This window comes from Cupressus sempervirens, chromosome 3 (genome assembly GCF_028749045.1).
Source record: "Cupressus sempervirens isolate cs-2001-9-10 chromosome 3, ASM2874904v1, whole genome shotgun sequence".
Lineage (NCBI taxonomy): Eukaryota > Viridiplantae > Streptophyta > Pinopsida > Cupressales > Cupressaceae > Cupressus > Cupressus sempervirens.
This window is the reverse complement of record NC_143120.1, coordinates 648770759-648791539: the sequence shown is the minus strand read 5'-3', so window position 1 is coordinate 648791539 and position 20781 is coordinate 648770759. Positions and strand designations below refer to the sequence as shown.

At 35.6% G+C, this 20781-nt stretch overlaps 1 protein-coding gene across 5 annotated transcripts in view; it reads right to left on the bottom strand.

The window, feature by feature from the left end:
* The window catches only part of LOC149568370 (glycerol-3-phosphate acyltransferase 9-like), a 175030-nt gene extending 155003 nt beyond the window's left edge, over positions 1–20027 (bottom strand). For 3 of the 5 annotated variants that reach the window (XR_016362551.1, XM_089821308.1, XM_089821309.1), the window contains exons 1-2: positions 19731–20027; positions 15912–15969 (exon numbers count right to left, since the gene is read on the bottom strand). Coding sequence is in view for 4 of the 5 variants with exons in the window: in XM_089821308.1 (XP_089677434.1) it covers positions 15912–15969; positions 19731–19837 (165 nt within the window). In the remaining variant the exon portion in view is untranslated. Of the gene's footprint in view, positions 1–15911; positions 15970–18351; positions 18465–19702 lie in introns of all 5 variants that reach the window. The other 2 variants (XM_089821311.1, XM_089821310.1) reach the window with 2 other exon arrangements.
* Positions 20028–20781: the final 754 nt, after the last annotated feature.

The following is a 20781-nucleotide window of genomic DNA, read 5'->3' as shown; positions in this document are numbered from 1 at the left end:
TGACAAAGTAGAGCAGCGAAAGCATGATGGTTATGAGTCCAATAGATGCGAGCATCAATCTTTGCAAGAAGAAGATGGTACTTATCAGCTTGATTGTATTGTAAGGAGTCCATATCATTTCTCTTTCAACCCGCAAGTTGATGAGTTGAATATATTTATGATGACCAATAAGAAGAGAACGAATGATTGGTATAAAGAGGGTTATACTTCATCATGGTATGAGATGTATTCTCTTTTGGAAAGAGGATTCGCATCTTGCAAGCTTTTCATGTTGCATTTTCTCAATTGTGGTTAAGATGGATTATACATATGTAAAACTAAAAATGAGCTGAAGTCTTCAGGTGATGTGAATAATAGTTCTCCAAATTGGCCTTGGGATCCACGGATCTTATTGATGAATGAGTTGCATTTGAGTAGATTTTTTAACAGTGTGGCAAGTTTTGATTTGAGTTCAATTGTTCCAAGACATGCAATGGAGTTGTTTGCAAATTTATTTGGGATCATGGTATTGGTAGACAGATTCATGATTGCCTGAGGGAAAGCAATCTCCGGGGGAAGACTGTAGTGTCCCCCTTTTGGGGACATTAGAAATTAATTAAATTATTAAAAATCTAAGTCGTAGAAATATAATGACAACTTAATTTAATTATTTAATAGAGCAATCAAAGTGACTTTTTATGCCAACCAGAATTATAAAATGAAAGTCACTTTATTTCAAATTAAAAGATAAAGAAAGGGAATGCCAAGAGGTTTCTAGAGAAAGCTATGAAATGCAAGGAGAGGATTATTCAGAGAATGTTTTATTATTGTTTTCTATTGGATAATTCTAGGAAACTCTGGCTTTCAGTTTTTAAAACCTGAGGACAAAACTTTCAAGAATTCTCGGCAGATTGGACAGAAACCCAATTTATCTTTGGAGGTGGATTCGCAATGGAGTTCACAGCTGAGCAAATTTGTAAAGATTTCATCTAAAGATAAACTTGAAGTAATAGAGGTATTTCATATCTGTTTGGTAAATAAGCCTGTAATAATTTATCTATTTGATGGCAATATTCATTTCAGACCTCAATTTCAGTCTGATACTATATGGTTTTCAATATAATCAGATGGACAAATAGAAATCAGTTTTCTTGCAAAACATTCGTTTAAATTCCCATGAAATTTGATAAGTTCTGGAAAATTTTCTAAAGGGCATAATACATCAAAAAACTGAATATTTAACGCATCTCAGAAAAGCTGCAGTGGCTTGGTATCAAGAATAAACTGGACACAGTTGCAAATTCAACAGAAAAGCTAGAACATATGGCAGCTTGGGATGCTTCAAGACTTTGTATATCTTTACACAATTCTTGAAAACATTTAGACTTTACAATGTAGATTAACAACATTGCAAATAGTAATAAATAAAACAAAGAAACCAGTTCTACAAGCAAAAAAAAAACATAAGGACCCAAAACCACTAAATAAGAATGTTAGCAATAAAGAAGGTAATTCACTCTATTGTCCTACAAAAAAGTAAGTTGCATCAGCCTGTTAATGGGCCCTCCCAGGTTTATCCAGTTGCTCCCATGATAGAGAAGGTTAATTAGCTTGATCCAAAAGAAGGTTGGATAAAGGTCAAATTCAATAGAGCATCAAAAAGTAATCCTTATCCATCTAGTGCCAGATTTGTGACTCGGAATTACAATGGAAATATTGTTGCATTTGGAGCCAAAAAATTAATAGAGGGCGCGAATAACGAGTTGTCAAATTTTGATGAGTTTAAAGTCACTCACGCAAAGCAAAAAGCGAATAATTTGGCCAACACTCTTTCAAATTGGGCAGTTGCAATAATTGATGCCACAACCGATAAATCTAGGAACATCTTACAGGCATTCCTATTGAGGAGTGGATGTTTTGGACGCTGCCATTTAAAAGGACAATAATGAAGCATTTAATCACAATTGGGGAACGTGCGAGGTTGATTAAATAGCTGGTTGAGTGTTGTCAGCCTTCATTTGCACTTGGTGTAGGTAGCAATAAGCAGCAGAGAAACCAAAGTGGGATCAAAAAGTAATCCTTATCCATCTAGTGCCAGATTTGTGACTCGGAATTACAATGGAAATATTGTTGCATTTGGAGCCAAAAAATTAATAGAGGGCACAAATAACGAGTTGTCAAATTTTGATGAGTTTAAAGTCACTCACGCAAAGCAAAAACTGAATAATTTGGCTGACACTCTTTCAAATTGGGCAGTTGCAATAATTGATGCCAAGACCGATAGATCTAGGAACATCTGACAGGCATTACTATTGAGGAGTGGATGTCTTGGGCGCTGCCATTTGAAGGACAATAATGAAGCATTTAATAATTTTCCTCTTGCACAATTGGGGAATGTGCGAGGTTGATTAAATAGCTGGTTGAGTGTTGTTGGCCTTCATTTGCACTTGGTGTAGGTAGCAGTAAGCAGCAGAGAAACCAAATAGGGTTGAAATCCTTTTTACATGGCGACAAAGCTCACTTTAATCACAAGAAAGAAATAACTTGCATTCTTGGGGAAAACCTCGAAGGAGATGTTAAACACTTTCAAAATTGAAGATCCAATGTTGGGCAAGGAATACATGAAATCTGAGTACAAATATTGAACGTACATCAACATTGTGTCCATTGTTTTGACCTAGTGTCTGGAGCTTGAAAATAAAGTGGATGTCCACTGGGTGATGAATGTTAAATATTAACTATGATATTCATACTGGTCTGAGAAGTGCAGACCGCACCTTAATCTTCTCCCCTTATGCCATACGAAAGCAATATATACACCATACTTGGCAATAGGACCGGCGGCGATCCTTGGCAGTAAACATATCTTGTGCTAACTATAACTAATTGTTATGTTAGTTAAACAGTTTTGTTATCTACCTTAAGCTGCCGATTTCTACAAGTAATGTATGCGCCGACCTAGAGAGGGTCATGAGGGACATGCCCTTTGGTCTTGGTATAAGGAATGAGTATTATTGTAGTTTGAGGACACACAAATAACATAAGTCTGCTCCTTCAAGCAATACTGCCCCATAAAAATTTATTGGAGAGACAATTAAATCCAGAACAGCATTCAATGTTCTGATAACTTCTCCTACATTCAGAAGTTAAAGAAGATTATCTACAGCAACTCAAGGGTATTTGAAAAGTCTGATTTTATAAAAGAATTTGCTTAAACTTTACATGGTATCAAAGCTCTAGTAGTCGAACCTAGGCTCTGCAAATTAAGTACTCAAACCTTATATATATCTAGCATCATTCTCCTATCTTCAATGGCATACACAATTAGACCTGAGGACAAGTTTGATGGGAAAGAACACTTTGATGCCTCGAAATTCAGAATCATGATGATTCTTGAAGAAAGTGATATAAAACAATTTGTTGAATCAGCATCCAGACAACCTACAATTGAACTTCATAAATCTATCTAGAGTAAAGGAAATAAGAAAGCCATTCAGATCATATTAGATGGAGTGAAAAATGATATCGTACCTATGCTAACAAAACATCAAAGCATTCTCTATGATGAATGCACTACTAAATGCATATGAGGTTGACAATGCAACTAGAGTTCTTGGACTAAAAAGGCAACTAAATTACATACAAATAAAGAAGGGAGAATCAATGAATTCTTACTTCCTAAGGGTTGCCAGCGTAAGAGATGAACTTGCAAGTATAGGAACCATCATTAATGATACAGAATTAACACTAATGGCTATAGATGGATTACCAGATTCAAAGATAAACTTCCTAACTTCAATAGACTTAAGGGAGATTGTCTTCAAGAAGAATCTAAAAAACTAAACAAAAGAAGGAAATTGAAAACGAAAGATAAAGAACTTCATGTTCTTAATACAAACTCCTATAAAGGCAAGAAGAAGCATTTCAAGAAAAAAAAGGGTAATCAAAAGAATGACAAATCTAAGAAAGATCTATCCAAAATAAAATGCCTCAGATGTGAAAAGTTTGGACACTGCAGATCTAATTGCCCTGAGAATTCTACACAACAAGTGAACTGTACAAATGTTATTAGGGAAGAAGATAACTATGATCCTGAGAATTGTGTAGTGTATTCGTCACTATCAAATGAAGTCTCAAATAAAGCATGGGCGATTAATAGTGGATCATCTAGACATATTACAGGATACAAAGACGCACTAAACTCTATATCAAAAAAAGTTAATGGCGAACTCACCATCGGTGATAATTCAGCACATTTCGTCAAAGGAATTGGAAATTGTACCTTGAATCAAGAAATTCTCTTCTTCTCAAAGGAGTATTATATGTATTAGGAATAAAAAGAAATCTAATCTCAATTACAGCACTTGAAGATGATGGACATAATGTTGCATTCATGGACGGTAAAGTAATAACCTGGGCTAAGAACTCCTCAATTAAAAAAGCAAAATTAATTGGTTAGAGAAAAAGGTATTTGTATGAATTAAATTCAGAACCTAATTGACCTATTCAAGCCTTAATTCATGAAACTGTGGACATAAATGAAATATGGCATAGAAGGTTAAGACATCTAAATTTCAAAACCTTATCAACTATGGAGAAGATGGTTACTGGTTTACCTAAACTAAATAAAGACCACTCAAGCATATGCAATGGGTGCGCTCTGGGTAAGAACACCAGAAGTCCATTTCATGATAGCACTAGAAAAATCAACAATATTTTGGAATTAACCCACTCAACTTTATGTGGACCTATGTCTGTTCCTTCTCTTGGAGGATTCTGGTACTATATTTTGTTCATAGATGACTTCTCTAGGAAAACTTGGATTTACTTCTTAAAATGCAAAGAATCAGAAGAAATCTTAAAGAGATTTAAAAAATTTAAAACATTAACTGAAAACTTATCAGGACATAAAATTAAAACTCTTAGAACTGATAATGGAGGGGAATACACCTCAGATTTGTTTAAAAGGTTTTGTAAAGAAACAGAAATTAAGAGGGAGTACACTGTTCCTTATAACCCATAACAAAATGGGGTAGCAGAAAAGAAGAATAGAACAATTATAGAAGCTACTAGAACTATGATATTTGATCAAAATCTATAATATTATCTTTGGGCAAAAAGCTCTTGTACTGCTGTCTATATTCAAAACAAAAGCCCTCACTCCTACCTTAGAGATAAAACTCCTAAAGAAGTCTTTACTAAAGTTAAATCCAATATAAGCCATCTTAGGATTTTTGGGTGCCCTGTATATATCCATGTTCCAAAAGAAAAGAGAACTAAGTTAGAAACCTCTTGGAGGAAAGGTATTTTTGTAGGGTATAGTGAAACATCTAAAGCATATAGGATTTTCATACCTAGACAGAAAAATATTGAACTTAGAAGGGATATAATTTTTTAAGAAGACTTAGCATTCAAAAATGCCCTAAGTTTTGAAGAACCCTCTCCTTTACCTAGTTCTGAAAGAAATACTAAAATTGAGTCTCAGAGGGAGAACATTGAAGAAATTGAAGATGAAATTCAAAATCTTAATAATGAAGAAACTCAAAATTCTAAGAAAAGACCACTTTGAGCCATTACGACAGTAGAGGAAGCATAAGACTTTGCTGCACCATCTGGAACAATCAGAGAAAGCAAAAGATCCAAAAGATTTTCTAGTTATACAGCAAACATGAATGATTTGTCTAAATCTAAACCAACCAATGTTTTAGATGCTATTAAACATACAACTTGGAAAGATGCTATGACGGAAGAATACCAATCTATTATGAAAAATGATGTTTGGGAAATTGTTCCAAAACCTAAAAGAAAATCTGTTGTTTCTTCCAAGTGGATTTTTTTAAAAAAGCATGCTGCAGACGATAGCATTGAAAAATATAAAACCAAATTTGTAGCCAGGGGATTCTCTCAGAAAGAAGGGATTGATTATGAAGAAACTTTTTCTCCTATTGCCAGATACACCTCTATAAGAGCAGTTCTAGCCATTGCAGCATCGAAGGGATTGAAAGTACATCAGATGCATGTAAAAACAGCATTCCTAAATGGAAAGATTACAGAAAAAGTATATTTGGAGCAACCTAAAGGATTTGAAACTCATGATCCTAACATTTTTGTTTGCAGGCTCAAGAAAGCTCTTTATAGGCTTAAGCAGGCTCCAAGGGCTTGGTATGAAATAATTGATAAGTATCTCACCGGCTTCAGATTCTCCAAAAATGAAGTCGATCCAAATTTATATTATAAAAGGGATAAAGATGATATGGTAATTCTGCTATTGTATGTTGATGATTTACTAATAACAAGTGATGATCATCTCATAGATCAATGCAAGAAAGATCTAATTAGAGAATTCAAGATGAAAGACTTGGGACTTCATTACTTCCTAGGATTGGAAGTACGACATAATTCTAACAGCATTATACTTAATCAAGGAAAGTATACATCAGATATTTTGAACAGATTTGGAATGTGGAATTGCAAGTCTATGTCTTCTCCAATGGAGACCAATCTACATAAACTTAAAGAAGCAGCAACAAAATCACCTTCCATAGATTCTACTCTCTACAGATAGATGATTGGATCCCTTATGTACTTGGTAAATACAAGATCTGATATTTGTTATGTTGATAATGCCTTAAGTCAGTTTATGTGTAAGCCAAAGGAGATTCACCCAGTTACAGTAAAACACAATATGAGATACTTACAAGGCACTCTTAATCTTAGGCTCAAATATGAGAAAGTTGACTTAGATTTACATGGATTCGCTAACTCAAATTGGGGTGGAAGTGTTAAAGACAGAAAAAGTACTTCAGGATGTTGTTTCGGTTTAGGATCAACAATGATATCTTGAATATGCAGAAAAAAGTCTTCAGTAGCACAAAGTTCACAGAAGCCGAATACATTGCAGCACTGATGGCCTCTCGAGAAGCAGTTTGGCTTAGAAAGTTACTTGTGGGATTATTTGGGCAAGCCATGAATCCTACAATTATTCATTGTGATAATCAAAGTTCCATTAAGCTTTCGATGAATCTAGTTTTTCATGACAGAGCCAAGCATATCAAAATTCCTTACCATTATGTAAGAGATATGGTAGACAAGAATACTGTAAAATTAGAATACGTTTGCACTACAGATCAAATAGTAGACATTCTCACCAAACCTCTCTCTTCAGAAAAAGACTTTGTATGGTTGAATTGTAATTCATTTGTATTCTTTAAATTATTAATAAAATAATATCATTGTCAGGCTATTGACTGTTATGGGCTCTGTTGTGAGGTTTTCACACCATCACCCCGAAACTTTTGGGGACCCCCTTTTTTTCGATTGCCTTGGTAAAAAAAATTCGGAGTTGTCCAAAAATAAATATCAACTTAAAAAATCGTGCACCTTGGACGCCTTTAGGCCAAGAGGGATGTGGTTAGACTTGTTTTTCACCTAGTCATAACTTGATTTTCCGAAGCGAGTAATTTTATCCTTAGGCCAAACAAATTTTAAAGGCAACATATTTTTTAATGGTTAGAATAATATTCGGCAGGATAAATTTACAAATTTTTGGACTTAGATGATTTTATTTTGAAAATTGGATGTAATTGTATAATCTTGAGCATTTTCAAAACGAAATTTTTTTAGATTTAATTGTCTTGGAAAATCTTGAATTTTTTGGTGAAAAGAGAAAATTTTGTGATAGTGAAATTAAATTGGAAAATCGATTTCGGATGCTAGAGATAATGATTTATTTCGGAAAAAATTTAAAATTGCATTGCAAAATGGAAAGTGGACTTAATTGCAAAATTTTGCATTAAATTGGTTAAAATTGCCTAGAAGATTTTTAAATGTTGAAAGAGATTGGTAAATTAAAATTGAAAATCAATTTTGGCTTGCTAGAGTTGATTTTAATGATTGATATTTTAATTACCAAGATGTTATTAAATGAAAAAATTTAACATCTCCAAGGCTTTCTTAATTTTATTTTGCAATTTTTGGTCCTAACCGGCAATTATATGTGCAAATTTCACTATAGGCAAAATTAGTTTTGGCTTGGCATTTAAATTGGGACCATTAAATTAGACATTAATTTAATTTTCTTCTCCTATAGGGCTTGTCTGCCAACTTCAAGGAGTAAAGGGAGTGTGCTATAAGAGGCTTCCTCCTCTCCCATTATCTCATTCCATCTCAGCTTTGTGTGCTTGGCGATTTTCTCTTGGAGGAGCAAATTTCACATGCTTTGGCTATTTTCTAAGAAAGGGCAGCTTTGTGTGTTTGGCGATTTCTCTTGGAGGGCAGATTTCAACCTTGGCAATGATGGAGCGGACCTGAATATTTTCTATGCTTGGTGATCTTTCCTAAAAGGAGGAAATTTTCTGCCCTAGCCGATTTTTCTTGGGACAGATTTGCATGTGTTTGGCATTCTCCTTCCTCCAACTTGAATGAATTTCAGACCTTGGCAATTTTGTTGGGGCAGATCTAAGTGCTTTCCTCTTGCTTGGCAATTTTAAGGAATCTGATTTTCTTGCTAGAGCTGCGATTTCAATTTCAGATCTAGGCGATTTTACTTGGAGGAGGAAACACATGATCAAGAGTCTGATTTTTGGCAGAGTGTGGGCAGTTTCCAAGAGATTAAAATTGTGATTTTGCAAGGAGGCTTGAATTTTTTAAGGTTTGATCCAAATTCAAGGAGAGCCCGGCTATTGGTAAAGGTAAAATTTAAATAATATTCAATTCATTTTAAAGCTCAAGATTGGTTCAAAGGCGGATTTTACTCCTTGTTCTTGCTTGGTTTCGTTTCCCTTATGTTCTTCTTGCATTCATCATCCACCACTTCATCATCCCATTGTTAGGAAGAAGTTTGGAGAGATAAGTGTAGATTTCATGATAGGACACTTGGCGAGGCAGAAATAAGCTAGACCACCCTAAGTTGAAATTGGGAGATATAAGTGTAGTCCATCCTAAGGTAATGAAAAGGTAGAAATAAGTGATAGTTTCACCCCTAGGTTGAAGGTTGGAGATTGATAAGTGTAGAGATATGACTTGGCGAAGCAAAAATAAGCCAAATTCCATCGATAGAAAGAAGGTTGGAGATTGATAAAAGTAGTCCATATCGCTTAGAACGAAGAGGCAGAAATAAGTGTTTAGGATAATGGATGTTAGTGCAAGCAAGAACCCAAAGGGAACGAATACCAAAAAAAACAAGGAAAACATGATGCTTAAGACCACTTTCTTTTCGAAAGTGAGGCGAAGAAGTGATACCAATATCGGCACAATAAACATGATACAGCTAAAGGACAAACTGAAGGAAGGACAATCCCCTATGGCAAAGAAGATTTACAAAAGCGGAATTGTACACGCAACGGCCTTCCTTCCTACCTTGCCTTGTCCATAGTTGGTAATGGAATATGCATCCCAGTTTGATTTGGTTAGTAAATCCATCATTTTTTATGAAGGGAAGAGAGTATTGGCCAACATCGGCGGACAAGTGATCAAAGAAGCATTCAATATCCCCCAGTACAAAAGCATGACAATGGTAATGATGGATCAAGCGGCTAAGTTATTTCAGGATAACCAGGAGGCTTATTTCATTCATCTAAAGCAAGATTGGCTACATGAAGGCAAGAAGGGAGTTACCAGATCATCAAGGCTCACTGTGTCAAATTTCAAATCAAAGTATGGCGATCTCATTGTGCTTTTCGACAGGATCATGGGCCTAGCTCAAGGTATGCAATTCGAAAACTGAATGTACTTCTTTATTGATGAAATTCAAAAAGGAAAAGCAAGATTTGATTGGGCTAGGATTATAAGCGAGAACCTAGAATTGCAACTTAGGACCATACAAAATCAAAAGCAATTCTATATAGGGTCCTATTTGTTCTATTTGATTGTGAGATTGTATGAAAATCCGGGACTTAAGGCCTTAGGAGTAATTGGCAATGGGTCGAGGTAGTGTTTGGTGCATGAGTGCTCTGCACAACTTCATTTGCACAATGCCAAAGACTATAAGAAGTTTTGTGACACCTTTGGCATGAAAACGATAAGGATATTACAAGGGATACCTGCTAAGAGACTCTCAAAGTATAAACAAAAATAAAGAAGTATGGGAGTTGGTTCATCCAATTTCCACAATTCACTTATATTAGAGTAGCAGGAAGCACAGTTTGTCCCAAGTGACTTCCAAGGTACCCACCCGAATTGGCTAAGCAACTTGAGCATTATGATAGAATAATGAAACTTAAGGGTGAAACGGGGATTACCTTCTCATTTGGAATTGGCAATGATAGTTGCCCCAATCTTGTCGCCTTTGCAACTGCGGAGAAAGAATTAGAATGGTATCATCTAGGATGGTATAGAGCAAAACAAGGATTTGATCCTAATGGTCTTATCAAGGCATCACACGGAGATACATTTAAATATGTTCCTACCATAGAGGATTTTTGGGCCAATGCACGAGATGACTTTCACGTGAGAAAGCTAGCTTTCTCAAGATTGTTAGTGAACATGATGAGGGCAATCAGATGGAGAGGCCTTGATATTCCCATTCAACTAGAAGATGATGAAAATGTGTTGAGAGAAGATTATAATGTAGTAGATGGAACAAAGTTGAATCCAGTGGATTGGGATGATCACCAAGATCCTTCCTTGGAGGTAGTTACAAGGACGGTTGATTTGCACACCGAGTCGTCGTACAATGAAAAGTTGAGGAAATTACAAAGCCAGAAGATACACCTTACTTATGAGAAGATGAAGCCAAAGGTAGGTCCAGCGGAATCAGTCGAACAGAAAGGTGAATGAAGCAACCAGCAGCAAAGAACGGTTAAGGGCAAGAAGAGAAGTTTGGAGGTTGAGAAAAGTAAAAGACATCAGGAGCCTCTAGCGAAGAAACAGAATACATCACTATCAAGGGAGAGCATAATTGAGGCTAGAAGCCAAGAGGATAATACATGTGGACAAAGGGCCACGGTAGAGTTAAGCTCTGATTCAGAATCAAGCGGTTATAGTGACAGCACCGAGTAATCCCCTCTCTCAGAGAATCAACATGGAGATGACATGGCAGTTACTAGTCAAGAAAATGGACCAGTTGATATTGAGGAAGTAAGCTAGGCACCCGAGGCCGTTGGCAATGCTTTGCTAGTCGAACCGAATCCAGATTTGGGGAGATGCACTGCACCACTATGGTTAAGGCAAATGCTTATGCCAAGAGGCGAGCTAGTGATTGTCCAAACAGTTGAAGGTATCCAAGGATTAATGGAAAAAGGTGATAGTGAAAACCAAACACAAATTGCAAAAACTGTGTCAAAGGTAATTAGGAGCGACAATGATGGTCACTGAAAGGTTCAGATTGCTATACCAACAGCTAACAAGGCATTGGATGAGATTGTGGCTCAGGAATTTGAGATAGTAGAACATAACTTGGGAAGAATCACGGATGACATGGAATGTGAGGAGATCCGGGAAGGCATCGTTTCAATCAAAGAAAGGTTGAGGAAGGCAAACGAAAGGATCGTAAAGTTGGAGACTGAGAACAAGTATTAGAGAGATTGCCAGCCTATCCAACAGTTGCACCAGGTAGCCCTTCCTCAAGACAGTGGGAGCAACATAGAAGAGATATCGACTCAGCTGCATGAATTCAAGGATTGGATCCATAATACAATCTACGAAGGGAAAAATTTCTTATCTTCCTTTGTCTCGACATTCAGGTCACTGGTGGCTATTAGAGATAAATTCAGAACATTTGAAGGTGAGTGGAAGGATTTCCTTCCAATCAAGGACTTAGCCATTCCCAAGCTACAAGCATTCATTGAGCTACCAGAGAAATATTTGGAAAGAACCAAGTTGATAGATGAAGGAGGATTGAGTACGATGGAGTCTTGGTTTGTTGTCTTGACTATCAGATTGAGAATACTTGAAGAAGTCCAGAACGAGATTGCACAACACAACCCAAGCATTAACACTTCCATTTCAACCATAATGAGCGACAGTGGGGCTGCACTTGATTTTGAAGATATCAAAGAGAAGAACATCAATGAGACAGAGTTTGGATCAAGATTGGATGAGTTGGGGAAGGTTGTCATCAAGAAGAAACATTTGGGCACCCTTGCCTCCCTCAATGCCTTTATCGGATACGCGAAAGAATATGAGAAGGATCATGAGAAAACACTGCAAGCAGCGAGCAACGTGATGAATTCAGTTGAGCTCAAGATGAAACATACACCTTGCCCTCCCATGAAGAAAGTCAACGACAAGCTAGCCAAGTTCATCACTTTGGCTAAAAAGATGAAAGAAAAAGGTAGAACTATATTAGAAGATCATTTAATGTAAGCCCAAGTGGCAAATTCTCCTTTTCCTTGGGTAGGATAGGTGTCTAATTCTGATTCGCTACCATTTTGGTGCCTTTTCATTGGTTGCCACTTTTCCTTGTTTTTCATTGGTCCGTTGATGAGGTGGCGTCTTCTCATTGGCCGATGGAGTGGCAACCCTAATTAGGGTTTCTAGGATCCAATCTGGATCGTTGGTTTTGCCTCTTTATCTCTACCGTCGGTTGTAAATTTTGGCCTCTATATAAGGCCATTTGCTCTCATTTATAAAAGGTCGAAAAAAATTGTTGCTAAGATAATGCCAAAATTGCTTTTCTTTCTCATTGTTGTGACTTGCATGGTGATTAAGAACTTTTGGTGTTGTTGCATGGTTTCTACTTCCAATAGTTAGAATAAGATTTTCTTTGAAGTTGTTAAAATAAATTTCATTTCAAATTGTTAAGTAGAGAGAAAAGTAGATGGATAGTTGCATGGTAGTATTAGTGGATGTTTGATAGGAATCTATAACTACGCCACTAGCATCCTAGCGGCTTGTTGGGAAGCCTTGTGTGGTAAACTAGTCCTTTTTCCTTGAATCATTGCATCTATGGAGGTGGAGCCACTGGTTAGCTTTCATTAGATTCGATCCCCGTCCATTTGCTAATCTTTCCATCCATAGGAGTAGGAGTAGAATAGCAAGTAGTTAAGTAGTCAGATTTCATTTTAGAAAGTTAGGAAGGTAAAAGTCATTAGAAGCATTACTGTCTCCTCCTCGCGCAATCAACATTATCTGGCGCTACACCCTCCACCATCACCGCCACCATCAACATCATCTGGCATTCATACAATATCATCATCCTCATCATCATCCCAAAGTCCAAGTTATCCTTGAATGAACAATGTAAGGCCGCCTACATGATTATCAGCAAATCACATTGATAACTAAGCTAGTATCCACAGGTGTAAGGAACATTGGAGTTTTGCTCATGTCTTCATGAGTATTAACTTTTCAAGAGAGGAATTGAGTGTTTGATATCCCATATCAAGTGTTCAATTGCTACATGTTATGTAGTGGTACAAACCTGACATCAACCGGCTCCACCATCTATATTCATTATTTAAGAGGTGACGATCTCTAAAGTAATGAATACTTGTATAAAAGACATTATGAGAGATGACAATTTCTCAAATTATGTATTGAACAGTATAGAACTACTATTAGATTTAGGTGAGTTCAAGATCATTTGTGACATAAGCATTTCCATGTCTATAAATCACAACTTGGATAAAGGAAGAATTTATTCTTTAGACTTTATCCTGTATTCTGGTAGATCTTAATTCAAGATCAAGTTGTGATATAGGATTGCCAGTTCCTACGAATCACAACCTGGATAAATGAAAAAATTAAACGTTCTTCAAATTTTATCCTGTGTATTGCATTACATGCAATGCTAACATCACTAGTATAAGTGATAATTCATATCACAAGATGGTTATATGACTTGGTATCATATGTTCCATGATACTATTTTATTAGAAGATTCAAATAGATATTGAGTATCAATCTATGCTTATTCATCGTGATCGATGATGCTAGATATGTTCTCTCAGTATGATTATCAATTTAAAAGGGAGTGTTAAAAATTAACTATGATATTCCTACTGGTCTGAGAAGTGCAGAGCGCACCTTAATCTTCTCCCCTTACGCCATATGAAAGCAATATATACACCATACTTGGCAATAGGATGGGCAGCGATCCTTGGCAGTAAACATATCTTGTACTAACTATAACTAATTGTTATGTTAGTTTAACAGTTTTGTTATCTCCCTTAAGGCGTCGATTTCTACAGGTAATGTATGGGCCGACCTAGAGAGGGTCATGTCCCTTTAAGGGACATGCCCTTTGGTCTTGGTATAAGGGGTGGGTGTTATTGTAGTTTGAGGACACACAAATAAGTCTACTCCTTCAAGCAATACTGCCTTCAAGCAATACTGCCCCATACAAATTTATTGCAAAGATAATTAAATTCAGAACAGCATTCAATATTCTGATAACTCCTCCTACATTCAGAAGTTAAAGAAGATTATCTACAGCAACTCAAGGGTATTTGAAAAGTCTGATTTTATAACAGAATTTGTAGAAACTTTACAATGAAGGAATGGGTGCAGGATGAATGGACATAACACATGGGTACTTTCATTCCAATAGCGAAACCCAAGAAATGGTTTGTGGTGCAGGACAGTGAATGGCTCCATGTTGTAAAGGTCACTCCACCTCTACGACCTTTCCTTTAATGAAGTGCATCTAGTGACAACGAGAAATGCCAAGCAAATGCCCAAGTGGGTTGAGAATCTTGAGATTTCATCAAAGACTACCTTCCAGACCAAGAGCAAGAGGTGCAAATGTTCAGCCCTGAGGCAGTAAAGAGACCCAACAATTGGCTAAAATTCACAAAGGACGACTACTGGGGGAGGACGTCACAGCAGCAGGAGGAGAAATCCTAAAACAGTAGGCAGATATTAGTGAATTGCTAGTTTTTTTCAAGTCGTTGAGTCTGTAAATTTTGTAATTTTGTATAATCTGTAAGTGCTGGTGAGTCTTTAAATTTTGTAATTTTTTATAATCATCAAGTGCTGGAACTTGTTCATAGGAATAGTCAGTGTGACTGAATCATGTCAATTTGTATGGTTCAATAGTCAGTATACAGATAGAATGGCCGGAAAGTAATTTTGTAATGGGTGGACTGTTAGAATTTTGGGCATTCAAAGACATATCTGCCATTGCAGAACACAATCTATCATTTTCAAAATTTTGTATAAGCCTATTCTATAATCTAATAGAAACTAAGTTTGCCAATCAAAAAAAGAAGAACAAGCTGCATATAGTTTCATTAAATGGCTCGGCAAATTCACACTCAAGACATTTGGGTGTCTTCTTGGAAGTGCAGCCAAAAATCAGAATTTGGATGACCGGTGACTGTGTCAGGTCCTTACTCCAACGAAAAGAAAAATTTAATTTTTAGATATTAAAGACCATTAAGTATAGTGTACGGCATGTATCTCATTTAGAGTCACCCTCATATTTAAAATTTAGGATATAAGAGAAAAAGGAAAATAAGACAGTAGAATGCTAAAAGAATGTGAAACCTCATGATGATTGGCTATCTACAGGTTGTCATCTTCATGCAATATAGTCTAGTTTTATGGGTAAAAAGCCTATGGACAAAAACTCTAATTTCTTTTAGTAATCAGTAAAATTTGTCCCGTTCAGCAAAACTCAAAAAACTTTCTGCATCTTGTTCAATAAAGGATACCGTGCACCAAAAGATCCTTGCTTACTACCATCAATAAGGAGGAAGTAAATAGGTCTTGACATTAGTAAGATATTAAGAGCCATATAGACCAATCATTTATGTAAAATTTAAAGCTTTAATGACATGGAATAAGTAATTACTTATAATGAATACATGCAAGTTTCGCACAAGAAATTTTACATCTCCATTTAGAAATGTACATTTCACTTAATTAATTGTGAAAATCAAACAGTTTAGATCACCAAACAAGAAGCTTACAGCTTTGCAAAAACCATATGTTCTATTTAGTTAGAAAGTACTTATGCCAAGATTTTTAAGAGATTGACATTGGACACTCACATCAACTATGGCACTTGCTGCTTCATTTAATGCAGGTGAGATATCGATCAGATCGCATCTAATTCATGAAGGATGAAACCACAGTGATAAAAATCAAACAAATTCATAGGCAATAACCAGATTACGAGGTTAGACATCAAAAAAAGTCCAGACAATGTTGCAATTAAGGGCATTCACATTTCACAAACAAAAATTAAAAAATTATGAAGTAATCAACATATTGAATCATTTCGCGAAATAGCTAATCATAAGACATGCGGTAAAAGATATATACAACAGTAATTTGTAAAGTTTGCACATAAGGCTATCATGTTTTTACAGTTTGCATACAATAATCTACAGGCTATTTTATTTTATTTCCAAAACTTATAACTACTGTTTTCCAACAAAATCTAGATAAACACAAAAACATATTTCTTTGGATTCTATACACTTCAGAAATTTTAAGTTAACACAAGATTGTGACTGCCATAATACTGCAAAGAAGTGTTACATTTTGCAAATGTGTGAACACTGCCAATTCTGTACCATTATAAAGAGCAAATAAGTGTTTTGTAGGGGAGAGTGTTATGTCATATTGTTTTCCTTTATAAACACAGTTCTTAATATTGTTGTCTTCCCATGAAGCACATTATGCATAAAGTAGGTAAAATCTACCAAAATATCAACATTAAGGGGAACAGCTCCTGCTGTTCTCTCTTCACACTAAGATGGACAAATCTTATCACCTCGATGCAAGTAGGAATATCTACTTTGATTTTCTCTTGAAACTTGTAGCTTAAAAGGCAAAAGATTTAAGGATAAGATTAAGCAGGCACACATCAAAATGGCTGCAGAAAAGTCTCTTTATCAAAGCTAATTAAAGCCGCAATCCATTACAAACTAATTTTGAGTGGAGAACACATTAGTCCTAATGAGACAAAACTTAATCATACAGATACTCCTTGTTAATGGGCTAGCATGCATAAGGTTATGAAGGCAATGGCAAAGTGAATACTCGCCCCATGAAGGAACATTCAAGTCAAACTTTGATTAGGCTGAAAAGATAACCTTGGCCTTGCTGGTGGGAAAGGCATTATACCAGACAGGAAAGGCAAGGTAGAGATTACATTCTTTCCTAAGAAGAGAAATTTCCCTGATTTTTTAACCTTCACTTGCAATCTCTTCTTTGATTAAGGATTTTTTTCACTCAACTTTAATTTTCCTTTGTGCATCTCACATTCCTTAATTTTAAATTGAAATTGATTCTTACACTCGGTTGGAGATTTGAGCATCTCATGTATTCTGTGGTGGAAAACTGGTGGAATCGTGGACTTTAAGGTTGAAATTTGAGGTCATCATGGAATTGGAGGTGGGAATTAAATCGAGTCATGAATAGATGAGTGGAAAATCGGCCTCTTTATAGAATTTCAAGGGAAAATTTTCTCTAGCCATGAATTTTTTAAAGGAACACTTTGGACTTTCTTGCAAAAAATGGAATTTCAATTTTTATCCAAGGATCTCTAGGATTTTCTCCTCTTTTTTTTCCCTTATTTTCCCTTTTGAGCTTGGAATTTACCTATTTCTCCACACTTAATGAATTTTTCATTTTTCTACATCACAACTTCACAAATTTCAATTTCAAACATGGAATTCTCGAAACATTACCTTGGCTTACACAAGGATTGAAGGGAAACCTCGAACTAGAGGGCGATTTTGTAATGGAAAACCTCCTCAAGCCCAGATTTTAGAATTGGGATTCAATACTTGGAAAGTTCATTCACTCAACATCTCAACTTAGCAGTCTCTGATCCCCATTTGCAAAGAGGCATGGGTGTTTACAACACAAAGCTACAATACGTCAGCCCATCCTAATCCCAGATTCTGAGTTTCAGAGGCTAATGCATGCTTAAGCTTAAACAAATGTTCTGAGAATATTGTGTATAACAATGCACAAAGCATTATACGTAGCATCAATGGGTACACATATGATACTATTGCACTCACATAGTCAAATTAAAGTCCAGCTAACATAACAGATGGAATACACCTATCACTGTTATGCAGGATATGCTTTACCTTATTGGTTTTGTTCATGGCAACAACATAATTCACGTGATAAATATTGAATGACTACAAAATGCCAAAAGGAGAATTTATACTTGGGATGGGGTTCAAGATCAATTTCAGCAATGTCCAGCAGCCAAGAATAACTTGCATGGGAGGAACTATGGGATATACAAATGTAAACATGACTGCTCCACACAACAATGGCAAGAAAGGTCAAGCATAACTATTGGATAGAAGGAAGCAGCATGAACTTTTATTCCATGCCCTAAGGTAAATGAACTAACCCTGCTTAAAAAGGGCCCAGCAATATATATTGTAATTATTAAAAATAAGAAAAATGCAAACATAAACCAAAATGCTTAAAATTTGTACTAAAAGATAAGAAAACAACCATTATAATATTACATAAGTAAGCTCCTCTCACAAGTTCTTGAATAAGCTCCACAAATAGAGATTATCTGATAAAATGTTTCCTCAGACTCACAAGTGCATTCTCTCTCTCATCTACCATGTTGTTTCTGAAGGAAGCCCAAATTTATATAATTTTTTGCTAATCTTAAAAATAATTCTATTGGCCATATCACGTCGTCCTTGAGCCTGACTGTCTCACAAGAAAACTAACTTTTTAATTTCCTAATTACTCAAAATAATTGATATTCCTAATTTGAGGTAATGTAACTACCCAAGCAAGCTTAAAGGAAATGGCTGTCATGTGATCACGTCAACAATAAGATGGAATGCAATGAGAACTCCAGAAGATATAACTTTTTGGAGGCAACACTCGGCTTTGTACTTGCTATATGTTGGTATAATGATAGGCATTTTAAACCTACAGTCGTCTTTGTATGCCTTTCGGCTTCAGTGAATACTTTAACATGTAGCTTTTGCCTGTATGGATTTTGAAAATGCCCTTAACAAATTCTGTTTGAATTTCTCAGCTCTGGTAACGTATACCCTCAAATTGGCTCAAACTTAACATTTATGTCGTAGTCGATAGTTTTTTCCGGCCTGATTACTAGTGCAGCAATTTAGGTCTTGGCTGCATTCATCCTAGATTTATTTTGGGCCACTTTACGCAAAGAAGTCCCTACTTTTTTTTTTAATTGAACGTGAGCATACAATGCTTTGGCTACTTCTGGTCACGGGTTGAATCTTTCTCTTTTGACAGCTGCAGGCCCATTAGAGACCTCATTCGCGTATAAATAAAAAAACTCAAAATTTGTAAATTGTACCCAGGGAGATATCACTTGTATGTTGATGTATACCGCCTGCAGGAAGCAATTATAAAACAAATAAAAGATTGATTTGGGCAATGGAACTCAACTGGTAAGGGGAATGACATGAGCTAAGCGAACGAGCTCTAATCGAATAATTCATGTGTTAAAAAATGTGCAGGTTTTGTTGTTCAAATCTTATGTAGTTTTCCAAAATTACTCTGTGCTTCTTTGGAAAAAGGAATAATATTGTGCAGGTTTTGTTGTTCAAATCTTATGTACTTTTCCACAATTACTCTGTGCTTCTTTGGAAAAGGGAATAATATTGCCCTTTGTAAACGGATAATGCAAATCTGGACTAACGTTTTCTGTGTGTAATTGGAGCAACAAACAATTTTGAATGTATTGTAATTAAGGTTTTTAAACAATGATTTAGTTGTAATAACTTTGTACCCTTGTCTAGACCTCCAAGGACGCATGAAAATTGTTAAAATATTGGAAGGACACAAAGAAATAAAAGGAACAAACGTGATTGACTAAAAAAAATGCTGGATACAGTAGTAGCTTCCTGTCCGGACCAAGAGACCCATCCAAGTATGATTCAGCCAGATACTCTTCCACATTGGGGTGATTCAGATCAATTTCTGACTTTGAAGACTTCATTCTTCAAATTCGCCTCATTAAAAGCTGAAAATACTCTTCTAGGTTTTCTTGAAAACTTGATCCCTATAACAGTGATTGAACTGGAAACAAACCAGATCAGCAAAGAGCTTTCAAAACAGTGATTGAACTGGAGACGAACCAGACCAGCGAAATCGCAATTTGTTCCCTCACACAGGCAAAGCACTCACACAATTTCACATGAAAATATACTAGCTTATATATAGTTATATAAATACTGGCACTTGCACAAAAATATACTAGCTTATGTATAGTTATATATATACTAGCACTTGCACCAAAGGAGATGTAAGCTACTCGCATAGGAATTTCATTTGAAAGTATAATTGAAGGTTTGCATGATAAAAATAAGTTTAAAAAAGTGTAGGTCTACAAATATGTATCGCTGTAGAAAGTAGTCTATTAAATAGTAGCATCAAATAGTGTTTGTGGCAAAATCATAGCATGAAATGCATGAAAAGACAAAAAATTATATTATTGCTACTTACAAATCTTTTCTATTTCTTTAGAAGGTGAAATGTTATAATTCATAAGTGACAATTATCATGAATTTTTGAAAGAGAGTAGTTCAACAACTAGTTCTTTAAAAGTGGGTGTGTAGCTTATTCTCTTGGTGTGAAAAAAGCATTTAAATAAATATAAAATATAAAATCAATAGGAACACAAGATGAATCTTACAACCATACAATGCATACCAAAATTGATCGCATAAACTTGCCAAACATAAATTAAGACCATAAGCAATAGCTTTCAAGAGTTAAAAGATAATATCATTTATTTTTATTAAAATGAATGTTAATAATTAAAAAGTAAAATCTTAATGAACTATTGGCACCTAAATGGCTTTGAAGTTTGTAGAATTTTCATCCACATACACATTTATATTTAAAATATGTCAATGTATAACCTCCAAATCTAATATATCA